The sequence below is a fragment of the Colias philodice genome, chromosome 12 (genome assembly GCF_061535455.1).
Source record: "Colias philodice isolate Cphi_HAF_F1 chromosome 12, ilColPhil1 Martin Lab GWU primary, whole genome shotgun sequence".
Taxonomy (NCBI): domain Eukaryota; kingdom Metazoa; phylum Arthropoda; class Insecta; order Lepidoptera; family Pieridae; genus Colias; species Colias philodice.
The window spans coordinates 9582227-9605174 of NC_143097.1; the positions used below are offsets into that span (position 1 = coordinate 9582227).

The 22948-nt window shown below is 31.6% G+C and overlaps 4 protein-coding genes across 4 annotated transcripts in view; 2 read left to right on the top strand and 2 right to left on the bottom strand.

Annotated features, from left to right (window-relative positions):
• Nucleotides 1-22948, bottom strand: part of Abp1 (Actin binding protein 1) — a 175582-nt gene that overhangs the window by 35592 nt on the left and 117042 nt on the right. The gene's annotated exons all lie outside the window — the stretch shown is intronic.
• On the top strand, nucleotides 1272-17206 carry LOC149484232 (proline-, glutamic acid- and leucine-rich protein 1-like). The gene is made up of 13 exons (XM_089701796.1): nucleotides 1272-1469; nucleotides 1541-1688; nucleotides 1791-1911; nucleotides 2242-2364; nucleotides 2824-2960; nucleotides 3304-3459; nucleotides 5420-5515; nucleotides 5842-5995; nucleotides 6286-6401; nucleotides 6775-6874; nucleotides 15031-15210; nucleotides 15752-15921; nucleotides 16339-17206. The coding sequence occupies exons 1-13, from the start codon at nucleotides 1466-1468 to the stop codon at nucleotides 17138-17140; spliced, it is 2307 nt and encodes a 768-aa protein (XP_089557922.1). The 5' UTR covers nucleotides 1272-1465; the 3' UTR covers nucleotides 17141-17206.
• Tcs3 (Probable tRNA N6-adenosine threonylcarbamoyltransferase Tcs3) lies at nucleotides 18292-20686 on the top strand. The gene is made up of 6 exons (XM_089701252.1): nucleotides 18292-18512; nucleotides 18731-18952; nucleotides 19189-19339; nucleotides 19628-19734; nucleotides 19886-20052; nucleotides 20430-20686. Exons 1-6 carry the CDS (start codon nucleotides 18398-18400, stop codon nucleotides 20670-20672), a joined length of 1005 nt encoding a protein of 334 aa, XP_089557378.1. The 5' UTR covers nucleotides 18292-18397; the 3' UTR covers nucleotides 20673-20686.
• On the bottom strand, nucleotides 21191-22862 carry LOC149484234 (GEL complex subunit OPTI). The gene is made up of 4 exons (XM_089701253.1): nucleotides 22649-22862; nucleotides 22471-22574; nucleotides 22191-22320; nucleotides 21191-21869 (listed from the first exon to the last, which is right to left on the bottom strand). Exons 1-4 carry the CDS (start codon nucleotides 22748-22750, stop codon nucleotides 21819-21821), a joined length of 387 nt encoding a protein of 128 aa, XP_089557379.1. The 5' UTR covers nucleotides 22751-22862; the 3' UTR covers nucleotides 21191-21818.

Consider the following 22948-nt stretch of genomic DNA (forward strand, 5'->3'; position numbering starts at 1 on the left):
GCTCCGTGCTGGATGTATCCTATTACGTGCTGCGAGAAATGCGGAATCACCTATATATTGCGCATGGTTACTGTCGCGCTCGTTAATCGTAATATAATCATTATTACTCAAATTCCCTATTTCTGAATTTTGTGCAGGCTCTCTACATTTCACTAAGCGCTATAGTTGCTTGCCGAAAAGAGTAAGTTAATTACATAAATAATTTCACCTACATAAGAAAATATTTAAGTTCTATTAAAGGTACATATTTTAAGTATAGAACGATGACTTAACCCAATCTCATAATATTCATACATTTTAGCCACTGACCTTAGAAATATCCAGCCGAGTATAGATTAGGGTTGTTGAGGATTCCTCTTCCGCTTCCTCATAATGCGGAAGTTCCGCAATATTTTGGGTTCCTCAACCGTTACCGCATCCTCAAAAATTAAATCAAAAAATTCCTCTTACGCTATCGCTTCCTCAAAATTTAGAGGAAATTTATGAGGATGCCGTATCTACGACAACGCACTCGCTGCAGCGCGATGCCGGGCCGATCCGATCGGGCGGAGACTCTATTCGACTAGGTTTTATTCGTATGTAATGTATGAAAATATCTCGACAAAATCTAATCGATTTGAGTCACTTTTTTTACTGAGATAGATTAGGTTTTGTCGAGTAATATGCATAAACAAAATCATCATATCTGAGTCCGACTCGTGACTCAAATAGGTAGTATAGTATAGGCTAGGCTTTGTAAATTCGCGATCGGGCGAGCGAGACCATGCCACACGCGCTGTTACTTGCCTGTTTTTGCATATAATATTTTTTTGCAATTAAAAAGCTCGAAAACTGTTGGACCAATTAATATTTTTATTGAATATGAAGATCTTACTCAGTGTAAGATGTTTTTTTATGATGAAGGGGCAATTTTCCTAGTAGTTAAAATATCAATATTCAATATGTATAGACAGGAGAGTGGCTTTTGTTTTAATTTTTAATTTTGATTATAATTTCCTATCATCCTCATCCGCTTCCTCTTCCGCTTCCTCATCCGCATCCTCTTCCTCAAAAAAATATCCTCATCCTCATCCGCATCCCCTAAATTTGCGTGTGAAAATTCCTCTTCCTCCTCCTCTTCCTCATAATCACTTCCTCAACAACCCAAGTATAGATATACTATATATACTCTAAGTATCCAGTAAATTATGAATTTGGGTTAAACTCGGGGGTTAAAACTAGTTCATACTCAGTTCATATGCATTCTTGAGAAATAGGAACGTTTGCCGTCAATGTCAAATTGTATCAAGTGACTTTTTTAATTTTTTGTCAATGTCAGATGATTGAAAAACGTGCATTGAAGAAGAAAGCAAGATTAAATTAAAATTTTATTTTTGTATATTAAATGCATATAATAAAGTGTTTATAACTTGAGCAGATATTAAAGCACTTTCTAATTTGATAGTAAAGTGTTACGGCACCTAAAATGAGTAAGTATAATAGCAGCATGTTCGCACTGTTAAAATAACATATGCAATTTATTAAAAAGTTACCCTTTCAGGTCAAATATTGAATAGAATAAGTGAAGTGGACCCAAACAATAGTGAAGCTGTTAAAGAAAGTGTCGGTGTATTCTTCCAAAATTTATCAAAACATGTAGATCAGGACAGCATTAGATGGCTTCGAGCCTTAGAAGACGTGATCAACCGGTATTATAACCTTAAATAAATAACAGAAATACATATAATTCATCAACCATTCTGTGATAATTATATCAACAGCAAAAAATTAAATTTTTATTCATATTTCAGTTTTCCCAAGTACTGCATCAATCATCGAACAACATTTGAATCATATCTGATTCATTTTATTGATTCGCATAACAATAGCAATGTAATTGCTGCAGCAAAATGTGCTCATCTATTACAACAGGTAACTTCCTTCAGAATATACTTTTATTCACCATAGAGACAGCTAATTTTAGAAGCTGAAGAGTTTGTTTGTTTGAACGCGCTAATCTCGGGAACTTCCGATCCGATTTGAAAAATTATTTCAGTGTTAGATAACCCATTTATTGAGTAAGGCATTGCAGGTGAAACCCCAGAGCACAGCTAGTATAAAATGTTTGTGACTGACTGACTTAATAATCTATCAATGCACAGCATAGTATCTGTAAAGGCAGGTAGTTGAGTTGCATGTCTTGTTGTCTGTTTACATATTCAATGGTATTGTACAAGAATGTTTTATTTTTTTCTTTATTAGATAAAAACTACAAATCCAAAATTGGGATGGAGACGTCACATGATTCTGCTGTGTTATTCAGCTAATAAACTGATGGGTAAAATATACTCGACTACCACAAGTACTTTGAAAGATGATGTTATGGTATGTTGATTTATATATTTTTCATTTGTAACAATTATATAGATTCAAAGTATAAAAAAAAAATACGTGTGGCACTTGGGGACTGCCGTGGTAATGCTATTGCATGCCTTCAAGCCACACCTGCGCGCCCGTCCCCGTGGGGAGCGTGAGGTTTTTTCATTACAGAATTCCTGGATTCGGTCCCCGCGCACAAGGCCCGCAATAGAAGCTATGCAATTATTAGCCTTAAAAAGTTTATTGGAAAGAAGCATTAAAGATAATTTTAATTGTAAATTTTTTCAATTGTATTAATAATACATATTGCACTATATTTTTTAAAACCTACCATAAAGCATCTTCACAATGAATGAAAAAAAATGCACTGTAAAAAGAAATCACATTTTTTATTCTACAGAAAGTCCTTATCTAGTATTATTTTAATATTATGTAAAAAAAAAACTGTTTTATTTTCCCTTTCAGAATGATATTCAGTCAAATATGTCTCCACTTGTAGAAAAATTGTTAAATGTAACCAAAGTGCCAAAAAATACAGAAAGGACGAAAATATTAAACAACAGGCTAAAAAATATTTTCATCTTCATACAGGCTATGCTTGTGTAAGTACTATAATAATTTATTGGGTATTTTAAGTTTAATGATAAATAAATAATATAACTTTCAATTTCAAACTTCCCTTGTTTGTAGGATTTTTTGTTATGTTCCTTCAAATTAGCTATAATAACTATAATAATCGGTATTTTTAGGGGCAAATTGAAAAACTATAGTATTTTTAGCATTTTTAAATAATATGTAGGTATGGACCTTCATATTATTTAAAAAAAAAGCTTTTCTAGTTGGAGTTTCTTTTTAGTATGTGCAAAGATGGAGCTTTCTTTTATAAATTTCTTAATACAATGTTATCTAAAACTAATGAACATTTATTTATTATAAATATTACAGGGAAATATATCCAACAGCCAAACCAATCCAGCCGCAAATGATTCTAGATTTAATCGTGCAAATATTAAGTATAGCTCGAGTGACTAGTGACACTATGGAGGATCTTGTTGCTATGAAAACGCAAGCACTGCGCACATTGGATGCACTTATAGCTTGGTATGTACTATGTAGCTTGGTTTTGAAGGTTTGATTTTTAATTATTTGTGAATCTAGAAATATATTTTTAGTAATAGAGATATACAGGGTGTCCCAAAAAGTAGTGATGAACGGAAGCTGGGAGGTAGAGGACCAAGAGGGCTATCCGAATCACCCCCATGTGTGTTATGCGATTTTTCGTATTTTCGGAGTTATTACATTTTTTTCAATTTTTCATCTATCGCCGAGTACGATGAGATTTTTATTTATGGTGACGTGAATTATTGCGCTAGATGCTTGTTTTTTTTTGTGTGCTAAGCTGAAAGATAGGCCAATTCAGTATGGTAACATTTACTATCGTTAGATCTTCGAATGGAATAAAAAAAAGAATTAAATGCTATGAAAGATAAAATTACCCAGTATGTTCATAACTTCAAGGGCCCATAAAAAAATAAAATCACATAAAAAAGGTTTTCCATTTGGCTTTTAAAAACTTGCTCTATCGATCAGGTAGCTACCCTAAAAATTTCATTTTATTATTCTGAAAATTGAAATCTAAATGTGGTAAGTGCAAAATTTTTATTAACATGATGATTATTAAAACCAATAAATAGGTGTTTAATTACCAGAATTTTTTTAAATAGCCCCGCTGTTGCTCAGTGCAAGTGCGACATCACCGTAAAAAGTTGTCTTTTAAATGTCTGAATGCTTTTTTATCATTTTTAATGGTTTCTTCTGCTACTATGAATTTCCGGGTTATTTTGTCCAAATTGGGGCAGTCTCTCGTCTTTGTAGTATCCCCACGGAAAAAATTCAATAGGGTTTATGTCCGGAGACCGTGGAGGCCAGGCTAAAGGGCAAAAATACCCTGAAAGATGGATTGGTCGTTGCAGCCTGCGCATGCGCCGGTGACGCCTGCTTTAAAGCCTGGCCTCCACGGTCCCTCGAATAAACCCCATTGATTTTTTTTCAATGGGGATACTAAAAAGACCTCGGCTACTTGAGAGAATGCCCCAATTTGGACAAAATAACCCGGAAATTCATAGTAGCAGAAGAAACCATTAAAAATGATAAAAAAGCATTCAGACATTTAAAAGACAACTTTTTACGGTGATGTCGCACTTGCACTGAGCAACAGCGGGGCTATTTAAAAAAATTCTGGTAATTAAACACCTATTTATTGGTTTTAATGATCATCATGTTAATAAAAATTTTGCACTTACCACATTTAGATTTCAATTTTTCGATTGAAGCCTTCAGAATAATAAAATGAAATTTTTATGGTGGCTACCTGATCGATAGAGCAAGTTTTTAAAAGCCAAATGGAAAACCTTTTTTATGTGATTTTATTTTTTTATGGGCCCTTGAAGTTATGAACATACTGGGTAATTTTATCTTTCATGGCATTTAATTCTTTTTTTTATTCCATTCGAAGATCTAACGATAGTAAATGTTACCATACTGAATTGGCCTATCTTTCAGCTTAGCACACAAAAAAAAACAAGCATCTAGCGCAATAATTCACGTCACCATAAATAAAAATCTCATCGTACTCGGCGATAGATGAAAAATTGAAAAAAATGTAATAACTCCGAAAATACGAAAAATCGCATAACACACATGGGGGTGATTCGGATAGCCCTCTAAGTCCTCTACCTCCCAGCTTCAGTATATCACTACTTTTTGGGACACCCTGTATAGAAAGAAAAGAAGGAATAATTCAGCACCACACCAAACAAAAAGGAAATATAATAAAAATAGTAGTAGTAGCAGAAGAAATGGATCATTAACTGTTATTTTTTTATTATTATTACTATTGAACGGCTTGCCAATCCTTCTTGGTAGAAGTGATATTTCAAATCAATGGAAGTTTTATTAAATTACAAAAAAATGTGTTAAAGTTTACATGAATATTTTTATGCGTTTGAGTTAACTTATCTAAATTTTACTTTTTTTTCTTATTTATAATTGTATATTTCAGTCTAGGACCCAATCTGATACCATATTCGCCACTGGTATTCAGGCTGGTGATGCAAACATTGAGATGGAGTTCCGATAATCCCAATGATCATACCAAGTAAGTTTCTGATTGTTTATTTTCTTTTATAAGCTGTATAGAAAAATTTATGTTTTTGAAGTCAAATTACTTAGGTTTATACTTAAACCAGGAATTAATAAATAACACACACACACACATTATTTTATCTTTACATTCCTTTGTTATGTAGGGTTATTTGTATTTATTCTACAGCAGATATTCTTGCCATTTCTATTATGTTTTCAAGTGGTTAGTGGTTACAATGTAAAAATATGCGATTTTTTTTTGTCTAATTTATAAAAATTCATATTATTTTGTGGTGTTTAACATCATGTACATATTTGAATAATTTCATTTTTTTTAAGAACTGTCCGTCGACACGCATATACCACCTTACGGCAATGGCTCACAGTGTTGCATGTATACAAAATGTCGGAAAGTCGCAGCTCATTGGAAGACGAGTTGACCTTACACATCATTAATGATATAACGCCGCCTAAAAAAGTTGTTGAACTTACTGTAAGTGATATGAAGATTTATTGTTGTCAAAGTTGGGTTTGGTTGATTTGTCGTGGTTAGTGTTGCCATCATTAAGATTTTATTAAAGCACAACGCGACGTAACAAAATAAGTTCTTTTTCAAAATAATTTCAATTCTAAATCTAATTCTTACAAGATTGAGTTATTCAAATATACAAAATTAATTTGTTTATTGTTTATTTATTTTTTTCGACAAATTATACAGCTCATCTTTTTGTTATTTAATAAGTTAAGCAAGTGAATAATACAAGTGTGTTTACTTATTATTAGATGGGTCCTCAACCAACGAGAAATATGAGTAAAAAGGCACAAAAAAAGCTGAAAGCCAGACAAATTAACGAGAGTGGTCTGGCAGCGCATATGCCGGGAAAAAATAAGATATCCAAGTAAGTATAAATTAAAAATCAATTTTGTTTGATAAGTTAAGATAAAAGCGTGATTTTTAATATTGAAACTATTTATATTTTTACCTCCGTGTTATGTATGTATCTCAATTTTGCAAATCTCAGCATTGTCAAAACAATTGTATTCTGTTTTTTGATATATAAAAAAATAAATAACAAAAAAAAACCGTGTGCCGGGTACACCTATCAGAAGTGAAACTTTGACAAGATTCAAAGGTACCAAAATCGTCGCCTTACTCCATGACGTGACGGCATTGACATGACGCGACTTGAAATTTTACTCTTAACGCGCCTAAATAACTTTCACTTCAAAAATAACAAAGAAAATATTATTATGATTATTTGTTTGTTACAGATCGGAAGTAATGAACAACGAAGTAGCAATGGCGGCGCTTGATTGTGCGGAAGCATTGTTCATTGTTGGCGGGATATTTTTGAAACCAATTACACATAAGGTGATTTTTGAAGTGAAAACTTCTTTAGCGGCGTTGAGCACTTTTTCTGTAATGGGTATAAAATCTTAAACTCGCGTCAGGACACGTGACCTGATCGAAAAAGCGTAAGACGGATACCATTCCAAAATATCAAACATGCTCAACATTAATAATCAAGTTTTCACTTCTGCCGGCACTCCCCCAGTGCAACCCGTCTTTTTTGACGTGACAACGTCTTATAAATTGGTTTGCCGGGTGACACTTCAAGAAACTGCGTTACGCTCCGCTCACGTTATGCGCTCACAATCAGAGCGAGTGAGAGGCACGCGGGCATGGTTAGCACACCTAAGAGCGAGAGAGACAGGCATAAAAAGTCGTTGTCACGTAAAACTTTCGCCCGTATACCGTCTTTACAGGCAACCAATTTTTTTTTACTATTACCGTCACAGGAGGTCCGTGTCCCAGCAGCGGGAATGTATATGGCTGATAATGATAATTTTTATATTCTACTTCTATATTATCAGATAAATAAAAATTGATACATGTAATTTGTTTTCCAAAACTAACAAACTGTTAAAAACAATAATTTCAAGTTTGAAATTAAGCTGTACATTTTAATGTTACAAAATGAATTGCAGCTTGATTACTGAAGTCTATTTTTACGGTAAAATATATAAAATTATATCCAGATATGCCTGATTGCAACTTAAAAAAAAGCATTTCACATTTGCATTTAAGGTTGATGTTCCGACCGTCCCTCCATACATTTTTGATTACCTCTAAACACTTAACACAGACACTATTTCTTTAAAACTAATCATTTTATCACTTCTCTATAATGAAATGTGTGCGCGTTCGACCTTTTTAATCAATAATTTACAATATTTACTTAGAAAAACAACAGTAAAATACCGGAAAAATTTGACACTTCTACAGTAGTGTGCGTGACTTTTGCCAAGCGAAACACGACATAAAGCACGACATCTAGCGCATAGACTATATACTTATTACAGATCTAGCGCGTCAATGTCTAAACGAAAGGCGATGTTTAGACATTGACGCGCTAGATGTCGTGCATTCGCGTTCGTTATCTTATGCATAATGAGCATAATTCTAATAAATCAAAGTTATGTGTAAAAATTGAGTAATTTCATTTCCAATCGTTCAAAGAAAATAACAATAAAATAAAATAAAACTAATGACCTTAGAAACTATGTTTTTTTTTATTTATTACTCATTATTGTTCGTCCGTCGTAGGTCTGTAAACTGTATTGTACACTGAAGGTAAATGGTACTGTAGGTACTTTAGTTCGGCGTCGTCGCTCGTCGGCTTGATATAAAATTACATTCTTGATTTCATTGACACGCGCTATGATTTGCGCGCGGAATTTCTTGTGTTGTGAATTTATTTTTGTATGCTATGCATTTTAATTGATTCAAATTGCAATGTTTCTCTAGTATGCATTTGAGACTATATTGTAAATTGTAATAATTGATCGTGGGTATAGTAATTAATTATTCTAATAACGCAATTAGTAATATATGTATTTTCGGTGGGATTCAAAACAAAAAATTGGCCCGTGATTTTTATGAAATTTCACCACATTGCAAATCACATCAATCATAGTTCATACACATGTATGACGAAAGTGATTAGTATTGTGGATAACATTGACTCATCAGTTCATCACTGAAACCAGTTCATCACTGAACCAGATAAATCAGTACCTATATCATATTGTGTTTGAATATTTTTAAACAATGATATAAGTATACAATTATTATAAATCGGTAAACTATCAAAGTAATCACAAACTTGCAAACATTGGTAAAATGTCCAGTAGTTTATGAGCCTATTCATTACAATCAAACAAACAAACAAAGTTTTCCTCTTTATAATATTAGTGTAGACAAACACTATGAATACGATCACGAATGCAAATTCGGGGATTTTCTAATTATTGCTAAATAATAATTGAATTCGTTTTGAAATACTCTATAATTTTTAGTGTATAAATAGACATTTATAATGTGGTGCTCATTTTTTTTGTACTGCTAACGCTATTGTAGGTACCTATTTTCGTTGTTTTATTTCAAGTGAACACGGCCATACAATTTTGTCACGAGCCGCCTATGATTGTAGGTACTTTTGTTAGGCTCCTTCGTCGTCCGCGTCGGCTCGAAAGTTCTTGATTTCATTGTCACGCGCTATGATTTGCGCGCGGATTTTCTTGTGTTGTGAATTTATTTTTGTATTATTATTATTTTTTATTTTTTTTTTATTTTATTGATTCAAATAAAATATTTCACTAGTATGCATTTGAGACTATATTGTATTATGTATAATTTATCGTAGGTATAGTTATTCTTATAACGCAGTTATATTTTCGGTGGGACAATTTGACCCGTGATTTTTCTGAAATATCACCACGTTGCAAATCACATCAATCATACACACGTATGACGAAAGTATAGTGGCTATAATTGACTCATCAGTTCATCACTGAAACCAGTGATAAATCAGTATATCATATTTTATTGTGTTTGAATATTTTTTAAACAACGATATATACAATATTATTATAAATCGGTAAACTACCAAAGTACTTCCGAATTTTCAGACAGACAAACAAGTAGTTTGAACACGCAGTTTTCTTATACTAGTAGCAAAAATCAAAACCATAATATTATGTTTACCTACTATATTTTACTAAAAGTCGAGTGCGTCGAAATCGTAAATAATAATATGTTTTTCACCTTCCTGGTTATTTTCCCATAGTAAATAGTGTTTTAGGTTTGTTGTTGTAGGTAGGAATAATAATAATTATTCTTACATGTTGGTTATGAAATGTATATTGAAATAATTTACTTTTACAAATCATTAGTGATATTAGTTTTGAGTGAAAATGCTTGGATCAGCATAATATTATATGGTACTTCAAATACATGTTTTGATAAAAAAAACAATAGTGTAATAAAATAAAACTGCGTTTTATTGTAATCAATGTTGACAATTTTAAATTCCAAAATAATTGATCAATAAAATAGTTTACACCAACAAATATAACTTTTATTTTTATAACAATCGTTCATAATATAAACCGTAGCAGGTGGCGTTTTGAAGTTCTGTCTACTCATACAGAAAAATGGAAAACTTGTTTTTTTTGTAAACAATTTATTACTCATGTTGTTTGGCAACTCGAAGCGTGGTCGTCCGTCGTAGGTACTTTTGTTCGGCGTCGCGTCGTCGTCCGCGTCGGCTTGATATAAAACATTCTTGATTTCATTGACACGCGCTATGATTTGCGCGCGGAATTTCTTGTGTTGTGAATTTATTTTTGTATGCTATGCATTTTAATTGAATCAAATTGCAATATTTCTCTAGTATGCATTTGAGACTATATTGTAATAATTGATCGTGGGTAGGTATAGTAATTAATTATTCTAATAACGCAATTATATTTTCGGTGGGATTCAAAACAAAAAATTGGCCCGTGATTTTTATGAAATTTCACCACATTGCAAATTATATATTATACAATTACAATTACAATTATTATAAATCGGTAAACTATCAAAGTAATTACAAACTTGCAAAATATGCTTTTCCGAATTTTCAGACAGACACACAATTTTATTAGTTTGTTTTAGCAAAGTAGGTACCTATACCTATACGCTTACGTCGCGCGTCGCGTCGTCGAAAACGGTGCGCCCAGAAACAAACATACCTAATTCAGTTACAATCCTTTTTTTGTTCCGTAATTTATTGTATTTATTCTAATACGATTTTTTTTATTCGTCGGCCAGTTCTACTAGGTATAAAAAGATAAAATTGAAATATAATTATTGTAGCGACAGCCATATTATGTTACTATGTTTTCGTAAATATGTTTTTCACCTTCCTGGTTATTTTCACATAATCTTATCTTATATATAAAAATGAATCGCAAAATGTGTTGGTAAGCGCATAACTCGAGAACGGCTGAACCGATTTCGATCATTCTTTTTTTATTATATTCCTTGAAGTACGAGGATGGTTTTTATGTAGAGAAAACGTAAATATTATGTACCACGGGCGAAGCCGGGGCGGACCGCTAGTATATATATATAAATGAATCGCAAAATGTGCAGTGTTGGTAAGCGCATAACTCGAGAACGGCTGAACCGATTTCGATAATTCTTTTTTTATTATATTCCTTGAAGTACGAGGATGGTTCTTATGTAGAGAAAACGTAAACATGTACCACGGGCGAAGCCGGGGCGGACCGCTAGTCTTATATATAAAAATGAATCGCAAAATGTGTTGGTAAGCGCATAACTCGAGAACGGCTGAACCGATTTCGATAATTCTTTTTTTATTATATCCCTTGAAGTACGAGGATGGTTCTTATAGCTAGAGAGCTAGTTAGTTTAGTTTTAGTGCAGTGGCAGTGTAAATGTTGTTGTTGAGGTTATGTAAATTTAACACTTTAGTTAACTACCAAGATATAAAGAAATGAGGATAGGACACAATAACTATTGGTTGAGGTATTTATAAACTCATAATATACTTTTAAAAAAATCACGTTTTAATAAATTTCTAGAATTAAATTAGAACAGCTGATTCAAAATAGCCTAAAAAATCTTAATAATAATAATTACGCTTCACAGCAAGAAGAAATGTACCATATGTACCCGCACAAAGTCGATATTGTGTTGCCTACCGTTCGACTCAATGGCTAGGGTTGTAACTACCTTTAATAATTATTACCAAACTAATAAACCGAGTGATGCGAAATAACCATAATTCTTTTAGAGTTTGATAAAATGATCAGGCAGGTATTTTCTTTAATCCTCTGAATTCTCGGTTACTAAATTGTATCGTTGAAATTATTCTTAATCGCGTAAATTTAATAAATAATCATATGGAAAACACTTTTCATTTGTTTTTTTACTTTCACGCCCAACTACTATACAATAATTACGTTGTTTCGGTATTTTGACGAGAAAACGCAGGAAACATCCGTTGTATCATTTTAGATAGATTGTATATTTTGTATCTGTAGAATTGAAATCAAAGCTATGTATATGTTGTCTCCATTCTTTTCTTATCGGATTGTTGATCCCAATGCGAATGCGTCACTTAAATTTTATAAAAGACAATTAAGAACATCAAAAATAAAGTGATACGTAAATATTTCACAGTGCAATATATTATGTAATTAATAATAATTATATATTTATGAAAAAATAATTACATCAGATTTAATAATAGCAATTGTTTTGAATGTACATAATATGAATAAATGATTACATCATAATAGTAATAATCACAATTGTTTTATTTCCCATTTGTTGCAACCCTAGCATATTTTCATGTAGCAGCAGAAGTACCTACACTGGCGGCGCGGCGGCATCGTGCGACATCAAAGGCATTGCCTTACTAGGTAAGTTTATAATGACTCATTTCTTTTATTATATAATTTACGTTTTACTTTTACAGAATCCGATTCAATGGATTATGAAGACGAGTCACACAACGCCATACGATAGTGATGATGAATGAACATTTCAATAAATGCATGCGTGTTTTTTTATGTTGTTTTGTAATTGTTAATTGTTTCTTAAATAAAGAAATAAACTAAATATTTAAATGATGATTTGTTATTTGCAACACAACTTTATATTTGAGATTCTTTACAAATGTATATTTAGTTTTGTATCATCAAATTTATAAATTTTATTCCATAGTTTTCAAAATTAAATGTAAATGACCATAAAAACATTAATAAAGTAAATCATTGATGTAAGGTCAGGGAACGTAATACATATATACATCTGACCATGTAGAAGCTAAGTCTTGTTGACTGCTGAAGTCTGTAAAGTTTTGTTGTCTGCTGAAGTCTGTACGCAATGAAAATGTCTGCCGTTTCGAAAATAAGTTTTTAAGACCCTAATAAATAAAATATATGAATGGCAGATCTGGTCAAATACTTTCAAAATTGTATTTTTTTCAGCACTTTCATAAGTGTCTGCCAGAATGTTATCCGCGTGATAATGGTCTGCCATTGTTATTTTCCGATAGTAATAATAATCTATTTTCAAATATCAAAATGGCAGACGTGGTCAAATGGTTTCAAAGTTCGCCAAAAATTTCCACCTGTCTTACCTAAGCGCGCGCCCCGTCCACCACTCTGGGCTTAGTGACTCCTCATCTCATGTATAGTAGGTATAGGGGAATCAACACACAAAAATCCAGGTCTGGTCAAATACATACAGGTAGCTTTGCGCTAGCTCTCTAGCTATTACTTCTTATGGAGAGAAAACGTAAACATGTACCACGGGCGAAGCCGGGGCGGACCGCTAGTAAATAATAAAATAATAAATAGTGTATTAGATTTGTTATTGTATCTTGTATACCTACGAATAATTATTCTTACGTCTTGTTGGGAAATGTTCAAATACCTACCTATTGAAATAATTTACTGTTACAAATCATTAGTGTTATTAGTTTTGAGTGAATAGGCATGGATCAGAAATTCAGAATATAATATGCTACTAACTACTCAAATACATACATGTTTACACAACAAACACCACTGACCTCTATAACTATAAGTTATAGAGGTCAGTGACCGTCAGTGACAAACACTATGGATACCTACGCTCGCGAATGCAAATTCGGTGATTTACTAATTATTGATACCTAGTCATTGAATTCGTTTTGAAATAGCCTGTACTTTGTAATTTTTAGTGTTATAGACATTTATAAAATGTGGTGCTCATTTTTTTGTAATAAATCATCCCGAACGCTATTGTATTTTCGTTGTTTTATTTCAAGTAAACACCTATACAATTTTGTCACGAGCCGCCTCTGGCCTCTGGGTGAAATAAACAAGTCAAATGATTTTTGTTCTAATTGTATTTTGGTAGTAGTTTGTTTAGAATTTACATTACCATTGTTTAATTTTTATTTTGTATTTGCAGTAAAATAAAAAGATGAAAAACTTCATTAGGTATATTGTACGACACCTCACTCTGAATCGCGCTAGCGAAATTTTTTCGTTACAGAGCTCATATACAACTTTCGGACAATCTTCATTGAGGCCGGCCGGCAAATCGAGTATGTCGAGAAACTTCACTTATTCGATGGAGGTATTCTACCTTCCTTCCTCCACAGTTGTGGGACCCCGACGTGCATTGAACACGCAGCTTTCTGATACTAGTAGCTAAAATCAAAACCACAGAATATGTCTGTGATCAAAACCATAATAATATTTTTACCTATTATTTTACTAAAAGTCGAGTGCATCGAAATCGTAAATATGTTTTTCACCTTCCTGGTTTTTTTTCCATAGTAAATAGTGTTTTTGATTTGTTGTTGTATGAATAATTATTCTTACTTGTTGGTTATGAAATGTATATTGAAATAATTTACTTTTACAAATCACTAGTGATATTAGTTTTGAGTGAAAATGCTTGGATCAGCATAATATCATATTTGCTACTTCAAATACATGTTTTGATAAAAAAAAAACAATAGTGTAATGTAGGTAATAAAATAAAACTGCGTTTTATTGTAATCAATTTTGACATTATTTATTTCCCAAAATTACAACAAAATAGTTTACGCCAGCAAATATAACTTTTATTTTTATAACAATCCTACTTGTTTTACATTCACGCCATCTAGACTTAAATCTTTATCATTTTTGTATACGTCTGTGTGTGTAAACGACCCTGTATGCAATGACAGATGTTATAATGCATTTTTTTACCGAATTGGGTGGATTTTAAGGCAATGATATGACATATTTCAATAAAATATAATATTCAGTAACCGCCATGACTATTCCTACGACCTTAATCTTTTCCAATTACGCAAAAACTCAAATAAACTAGAAATGTAGAATTCAGCGCCATCTAGCGGGATATTGGCTGGGAACAGATCGTAGCAATCACCTTAAAACGGTCTCGTTTTATATATTACTAGCGGTCCGCCCCGGCTTCGCCCGTGGTACATATTTCGCAATAAAAGGTAGCCTATGTTCTTTCTCAGGGTCTAAAGATTATCTGTGCCAAATTTCATCAAAATCGGTCCAGTAGTCTATGAGCCTATTCACTACAATCAAACAAACAAACAAAGTTTTCCTCTTTATAATATTAGTGTAGATAATAAATAAAAAAATCTTTCACAGATATTCCAAGAGCGTCTGATCCGCGAATGTTTCAACATACAAGTGTACAGCGAGGCTCACAGTGTAGCGTTATTGAGAACATTAGAAGCTGTTAGGAAATGTAGTCCACATTCTGTGCCCCCACCTACGCAATATTGCCTACAATTGTATGCCACGTTGGTTAATAGCGGGCAACATGAGGTTTGTATAATAATAGCATATTTTTATTATAATGAAATTTGTTTTTAGATAAACTGTGTTTAGTGTGAGCATTTAAAACTATAAAGATTGTAAGGATACAGGGACATAAGTATTGATATTTCGAATTTTAATAGTAGTTACATTGTAGATTGCAACTGCCACATTATTTTTCTTAAATTATTTTGGCACGAAAAATCGATTTAACCAATTTTTAGCAAAATTTCGTAACGTATCTAGAAATAAACGGAGCATAATTATTATTTCTTAATAATACTCTGTGCATAACGTTCCAATTTCAAATAATAATAAAAAACTCACGATTAGCGCGAATCACAAATTGTTTCGCGCTAAAAATGAAGAATACTTCATACTACATTATATAATTATAGGTTTGCTTGTAGTGTTATTTGTTTTTAATCATTGATTTAAATAAAGGTTAACATAAATGTATTTACTTTTAATAAATTATTGTATTTAAAGAAATGTAGGTAAACATTGGTTGATTTTTAATAATTTTTAATGTAAATTCACTTTATTTCAGATTGCGACGTTCTGTTCAAGAGCATTATTGGATATAAGATTGCATTTACATTGTTCCCCGCCATCTCTGAACTTTGCGCTGACCGTAGCTCCTGAAAAAGCAATGGATAAGAAAAAACGAGTTTCTGAAAAGAATCGAGCCGTTTTGGAATCACTGTTAGGAAAAGACAAGTAAGTTATATGTGTATAAACTGAAGATATATAAGTGCCTAACATATATACATTTTTTATGATTTTATAACTGAATAAATGTTGAACATTTTTAACAGATTTATTAATGAGTTTTTATGTGATAAATATTCTATATTAGTGGTCCGCCCCGGCTTCGCCCGTGGTACATATTTAGTATCCTATGTCCTCCTCGCTCTAAACTACCTCCCTGCCAATTTTCAGCTAAATCGGTTCAGCCGTACTTGAGTTATAAGTGGAGTAACTAACACGATTTTCTTTTATATATATAGATTTCTAAAAGCACTTTAAAGGATTAAGAAGATCAACATATTGATAATTTACCTTTAATCTAATAATTTAATCCAGTTAACCCTTTGACTTATGTAACAATATTAATATTTTATTTCTATTTAACAGGATGCCATGCACTGACTTAGAGGACATAATTACAATAGCTGACGAACCAGCGAAGAAAAAGGCGAGATTAGATGAAGACGCGGATAAAATAAGTCTTAGTAGTGAAAACATGAGTTCTGTAGAAATAAGTGACGATTCTGGTACCGAAGATGTACAGGAAGTTAATCAAAATGAAAGGTCTAATTCTGGTGGAGCTTCTATACAAGAAATTGATAATGAAAGTCAATCTACTCAAGAACGCGATTCTAATAAAGTGTCAGAAATTATCGTAACTTGCCAAGACGATGAACAAACTCTATGCTTTGAAGATATTCCTAACAAAAGTACTGAAGAAGGAAACATAACTGAAACAAATATTAGTATTTCCAAAGAAAATTCAGACGTTTCTTTACACAACGCTCCAACACAAGTGCCATTAAATGATTCTGCTGACACTTTAGATGGTGAAGAAAGACATTCCTTAGAAGTTACTTATGATTATCCAAATACAGGAAGTGAAAAAGTAAAAGTTTTGGACAAAATTGATGACGCCAATCTCCCAAGCACCAATGAGACAGATGACATTCAAATAACTTGCGGGCAAGTTATCCGAAACTCTCAAGATATCGATGCAGAGGGGAAATCTGGGGAAATAGAACTAGACAAGACACCAAAAGTCAATGGTATTGAACATAAAGAAACAGATATAAATGTAGAAATGACGGTTACGGAATGTGATTCTACTCTAGTAGCCAAAAAGAATGTTCTATCCGTAGAAGATATGATGGCTGATTTTGTGGACGAAGTAAATGATGACGCCTAAAAATTAATATTTGTTATGTAATTTTGTATGTGTTTTAGATTAATAAATTGCATTTAATCATTAAAATTTTGTTTATTTCTTGAATTTATATTCTAAAACTTATTTCCTATGTAAGTACTAATTATTAATCTATTTACTACAAGCCATTTCTATTTCAATAGTTCATCACCTAAATTTTCATGCAATCTAGCTGCTAGAACAGATAAATAGCAACTTTTTCGTTACATATTACCAGTAACTGTAGTAATGAAACACTGAAACCACGAAACAAAATCCCTGTTTAATTTTATCATGATATCATTGATGTCTGTGATTGATATTCAACACATATTCCAACCCCGTTTTCCAATTACAGCACTAGAGCGCATTAAGCGGTATAATGCTTAACGTTGAATGTTCCAACTACAGCAACGCTTCGCACAATCGAGCACTAGAAAAAGTAATGCGCGTGAATTGATGCGTGCAATCGATTTATATTAATTGTTGGAAAAAAATTTAAAGCTTTCGTTTCATTGTAGTTTTTTCGAAATAATCAAAGTTAATTCAAATTGTGTTAAAAAAATAATTATAAGTATGGATGAAGGTACAAACATTGAAAAAAATGTTAATGAAATAATCAAAATCCAAATTACTTAAAATAACCGTAAATATTTTTCAAAACAAGTCAATAACTGCGTTAAAAACAACCGACTTCAAACTTGCACTTGCAACATTTACAAATACAGACAAAAATGCTCATAAAATAAAAACTACTGGGCCTATCCGAATAAAATTTTTATAGGACCAATTCGACACCATCCCGCATCGAACAAAAAAAGAATCACGTAAATCGGTTCAGAAACCACGGAGTAATCGGTGTACATACATAAAAAAAAAAAAAAAACATACCGGCCGAATTGATAACCTCCTCCTTTTTTTGAAGTCGGTTAATGATTTTTTTTTTTCAACACTGAACTTAGCAACCTGCTGGTGCGTTTCACGTTCCAATTATGCATCAGCATAATTCGGCATTGTGCGGCACTGAGTCGCATTATGCTCTGTAATTGGAAAACGGGGGATACGTCGAGATCAATAGGTAATAAACTTGTATAATAAAATATGGTCTGTGGCAATAAATATTTTAATCTACAATTTCGTATGACATTGACAGTTATTTATATTTGTAAACAAAAACACGTTTCAATTTTATGATCGCAATATTTTTGTATATAGTAGGTAAATTAAATATTAATTAGAAATTTTTAACTATAAAGTATCATGGTAGTAGCAATAGGTTTCGAAGGCAGTGCTAATAAACTCGGTGTGGGAATTGTTAGAGATGGAGAAATACTTGCAAATTGTCGGCGTACATACATAACACCGCCAGGAGAAGGTATTTTGAACTATTAAATAGTGATATTCAACGTTTGTAATTGTACAGATGTAGTATTTTAATCATGCTTTAATAAAAAACAAATAGCGGTAATTCTTATTTAAACGTACATAACCTATAATCGTTTTGAAATCGGTCCTTATTTCGTTCTTTAAAGGTTTTGGAGTTGAAATTTTTATTTGAATGTTTGTATAAGTCATAATGTATGATCTTTTTAGGGTTTTTACCAAGAGAAACAGCCGAACACCATAGAAACAATATTCATGAAGTTCTTAAAGAAGCCCTTGAACAATCTGGTTTAAAACCAGCAGATATAGATGTAGTGTGCTACACAAAGGGGCCAGGGATGGGCGCTCCTTTGAATGCCTGTGCGATTGTTGCCAGAACATGTGCAAAAGTATGGAATAAACCCATCCTTGGTGTTAATCATTGTATTGGCCGTATCCTTTTATACATTTTTATGTGACAATCTTGAAATTGTTATAATATCCACCTTATCTATTACATAAAAGTTTGATACAAAAAAATAGATTTAATGATACATTTTGCAGTGTCTAAATTTTTATTCACACCCAGGCATCATTCTCAGCTGTACCTACATATTTCCTATATTTGAATGTACCAAAATATGAAATATTTGCAATTGAATCCAACAATAACCTTAACCAATAATCAGATATAGAAATGGGTAGACTCATTACGAAAGCAAACAACCCCACAGTTCTTTATGTTAGTGGCGGCAACACACAAATTATTGCTTACTCCAGGCAGAGATACAGGATATTTGGGGAGACTATAGATATTGCAGTTGGAAATTGTTTAGATAGGTTAGTAGCAAAGTATTTATTTTCTTGAAAAAAAAATTATCATTAGGCAGGATTCAAACCCTTATTCTTCGCAGGATAATGGCCTTTTCTATTTTTAATAATAAAAAGTAAAAAAACTAAAACCCAAGATGCCTTCGTTGTAAATTGACAATAATGTCATACAATACTATTCTGAAGTATGCAATATTCCGTCCGAGATGCTTTGCCGTAGTCGGGTAAAAAATGATAATTTCAAACTAAATATTAAACAGATAACTGTTTAATATTGTTTATTTAAAAATATTTCAGATTTGCCAGAGTATTAAAATTATCTAACGCACCAAGTCCTGGATACAACATTGAACAAATGGCTAAGAAAGGAAAAAAGTATTTACATTTGCCATATTGTGTAAAAGGTTAGTATTATCTCGTATAAATAGGTCCACTAAAAATAATTATTGTATAAATCAATCAGATTAACTATTATAAAATATGATATAAGTTTTTAAATAAAAGTAAGGGGTGAAATATGCAAGCTATGTATACAATAAAATAAATTATTTTCAGGTATGGATGTCAGTTTCTCAGGCATTTTATCATATATGGAGGACAAAATAGATGATTTATTAAAAGAATATACACCAGAGGATTTGTGTTATTCCTTACAAGAAACTGTCTTTGCTATGTTGGTCGAAATCACTGAGAGAGCCATGGCACACTGCGAATCTGATGAGGTAACTTTAATTTTGTAAAATAAATAATTTTATTTAAAAACTGCAAATTAAACACAAGCATATACAATATTCTCTATCTATTATTATTAATAGTATTAACTATTAAAGATTTATCTGGTCATGAGTACTTTGTAATAAAACACACACACCTACTAAAATAAAAAAAAAGAATTGAATTATAAAATAAGTGTACCTAATGCTTCTGTACTTTAGCATTGTGTTGTATAATTCTACAATCTACATAATATGTAAATTGTAAGTTATAACTTTTTGAATTGTAGCTAAGAATTTCAAGCTTTCCTTGATAAAATTATGAAAAAAAAATTCGCAATATTAATTTTTCCTATTAATTAAAATTAAATGGAATAATTTTTCAGGTTTTAATCGTAGGCGGCGTAGGTTGCAACGAAAGATTACAAGAAATGATGGGAGTCATGTGTTCAGAGCGGGGTGCCAAAATATTTGCAACGGATGAACGATTTTGCATAGACAATGGTGTAATGATAGCTCACGCGGGAGCGTTAGCGCATGCGTCGGGAAGTAGAATGGATTTTAGCGAATCTACAATTACGCAGAGATATAGAACTGATGATGTTTTTGTAACTTGGAGGAGCGATTAAATGATTGTTTGAAATTGTTGGTTTTATTTAACTTGTAATAATAAGGAATTGATTTGTGGGTGGATGTAAAGGTATTGATGAACAACACAAGAGTTAAAAACATATAATTATGATGAACCTAATTTTGGTTAAAAATAACTAGTTTAGTTTTTAAATTTCAAGTATGTATAAAAATTGTTGCCCATTTAACAATAATTCTATGTATGTTTTAATGATTTCAAAATAGCAACATGCAGCTTTAGACAGACCCTAAACGATAACAAAGTTATTTTCACAAATCTGGCCTTTTAATTATATAGTACATACTAGCTTACCGGCCGCGGCTTCGCCCACTTTGTCTAAAACCCAACAAATTATATACTAAAACCTTCCTCCTAAATCATTCTATCTATTAAAAAAAACCGCATCCAAATCCATTCCGTAGTTTTAAAGATTTAAGCATACAAAGGGACAGAGAAAGCGACTTTGTTTTATACTATGTAGTGAAGTAAGGTTAGCAGGTAAAAATAAAAAGATAATTAAATAGAAATCAACTATATTTTTTCAAATAACTCATCAAGGATCATACACAACAAAACATTTCAAACATGATAAAATAATTATTCCAATGGAATTCCATTTCCTTCTGTAAAATAATAGGGATTTATGAACACCATTTAAATTATTAAACTTAACAATAATTTTCACTTACATTACAATGACAAAAATGCATGAAACCAAAACTGTAAACCTCAGCTTATATAAAACAAAACTGTTCATATTTTACAATTCCAAACCTACATTTGCTAATATCTTAAACATCAATTTTCTGTAAATAATAAAGTTACAATATATTTACCATAGTATGTACTTTCAAGATTTGATAGTTCTTTAAATATATTTCATAAAAAAACTCTTTAAATAAACATTTATCTTGTCTTTTCAATAAATTAGTAATAATCTTTTCAGCAACATACGACATAGTCTTTTTACCTAAATATTGAATGTTTTTTAATTACTCTAAATAATATTGCTCTAAAACATTTTGTTACAAATTCATAATAGGTATAAAAACTGATTGGCAAGTAAAAAAAACATTCATTATTATGGAGTATTTGTTGTATGGGATTTTAAGATATTTATGTAACCATAAGTATAAATTTAGTCTCATAAACTGCTTGCTCCGTGAAGACCTGTGTACACAATGATCCATGTGACCTGAAACACAAAAGATTAGGTTTTTAGTAGAAATTATGAAAATTATTTATCTAATAATTATATTTAGTTTGTACGGAGAATAATGAAAATGTTGGCATATTCTAATCAAAGCATGAAAACAAACTACATAGTAGAATATGTTAAAATAAAAAAACGTTAAACTTAACGTAAAATCTCCTTGAATAAGCATTGTGACCTGATAGAAAATTTGTTTTGATCTAGTCTAAAAAGTCCAATGAATAAAAATGTAAGGTAGGCAATAAGATTTATTCAGGTAAATATTGACTCTTTTATAGACATAAGAAGTAATATTATACTTACTAGAAATCCAGCAAAAGATGTCATAAAGCCTTCTTTAGTAATTTCCCACATTCCACCATATTCCTCCTCATCTACATTTTGAATATTGCTTACGTAAAAATATATCACTGCTGCATTCACAACCACAAATCTAAAAGAATAATTTATAGTTAGTTTGATTTAATAATTTACAAACGTAAATAAGTAATGAGACTATAATTTAATTAGGATATGAGTGCTTTTGTACGATACAAATTTGAAGCCATAAACGCATGAAATAAAATAAATAATAATAACTTACAATACAAGACCAAAAAATCCTTTAAGTGGCAGCAGACCCCAACATAAGCCTAAAATTATACCTATCGCTTGTCGCATCCAATAAATTACGTCTAGAAATTCTTCCTAAAATAAATAAAACATTATCAGTAGAGAACTTCATTTATAATCATAGAAAATCCCGTGATTGCAATAGTAACCTTGTCGGGCCATTCAGCATTTGAAGTAAATGCTCTTTTCCACACTGAATTGTTTAATTTGCTTTTGCTTGAACTATCTAATGATTTGCTTTTACTTGACATTGTGTTTTATTTTAATATAATTAGATTTATTAGAGAATTTAATTTATAAATCCAATCAATAAATAAAACCAGCTCTAATTCGTGAAATGTACACGTCACTGTCATAATGACAAAGTGACAATGTAAAATTTACGATCCACTTCCGCTTTGACCAGAAACCAGATAAAAATTAATGAAAAATCTTAAATTATTTTCACA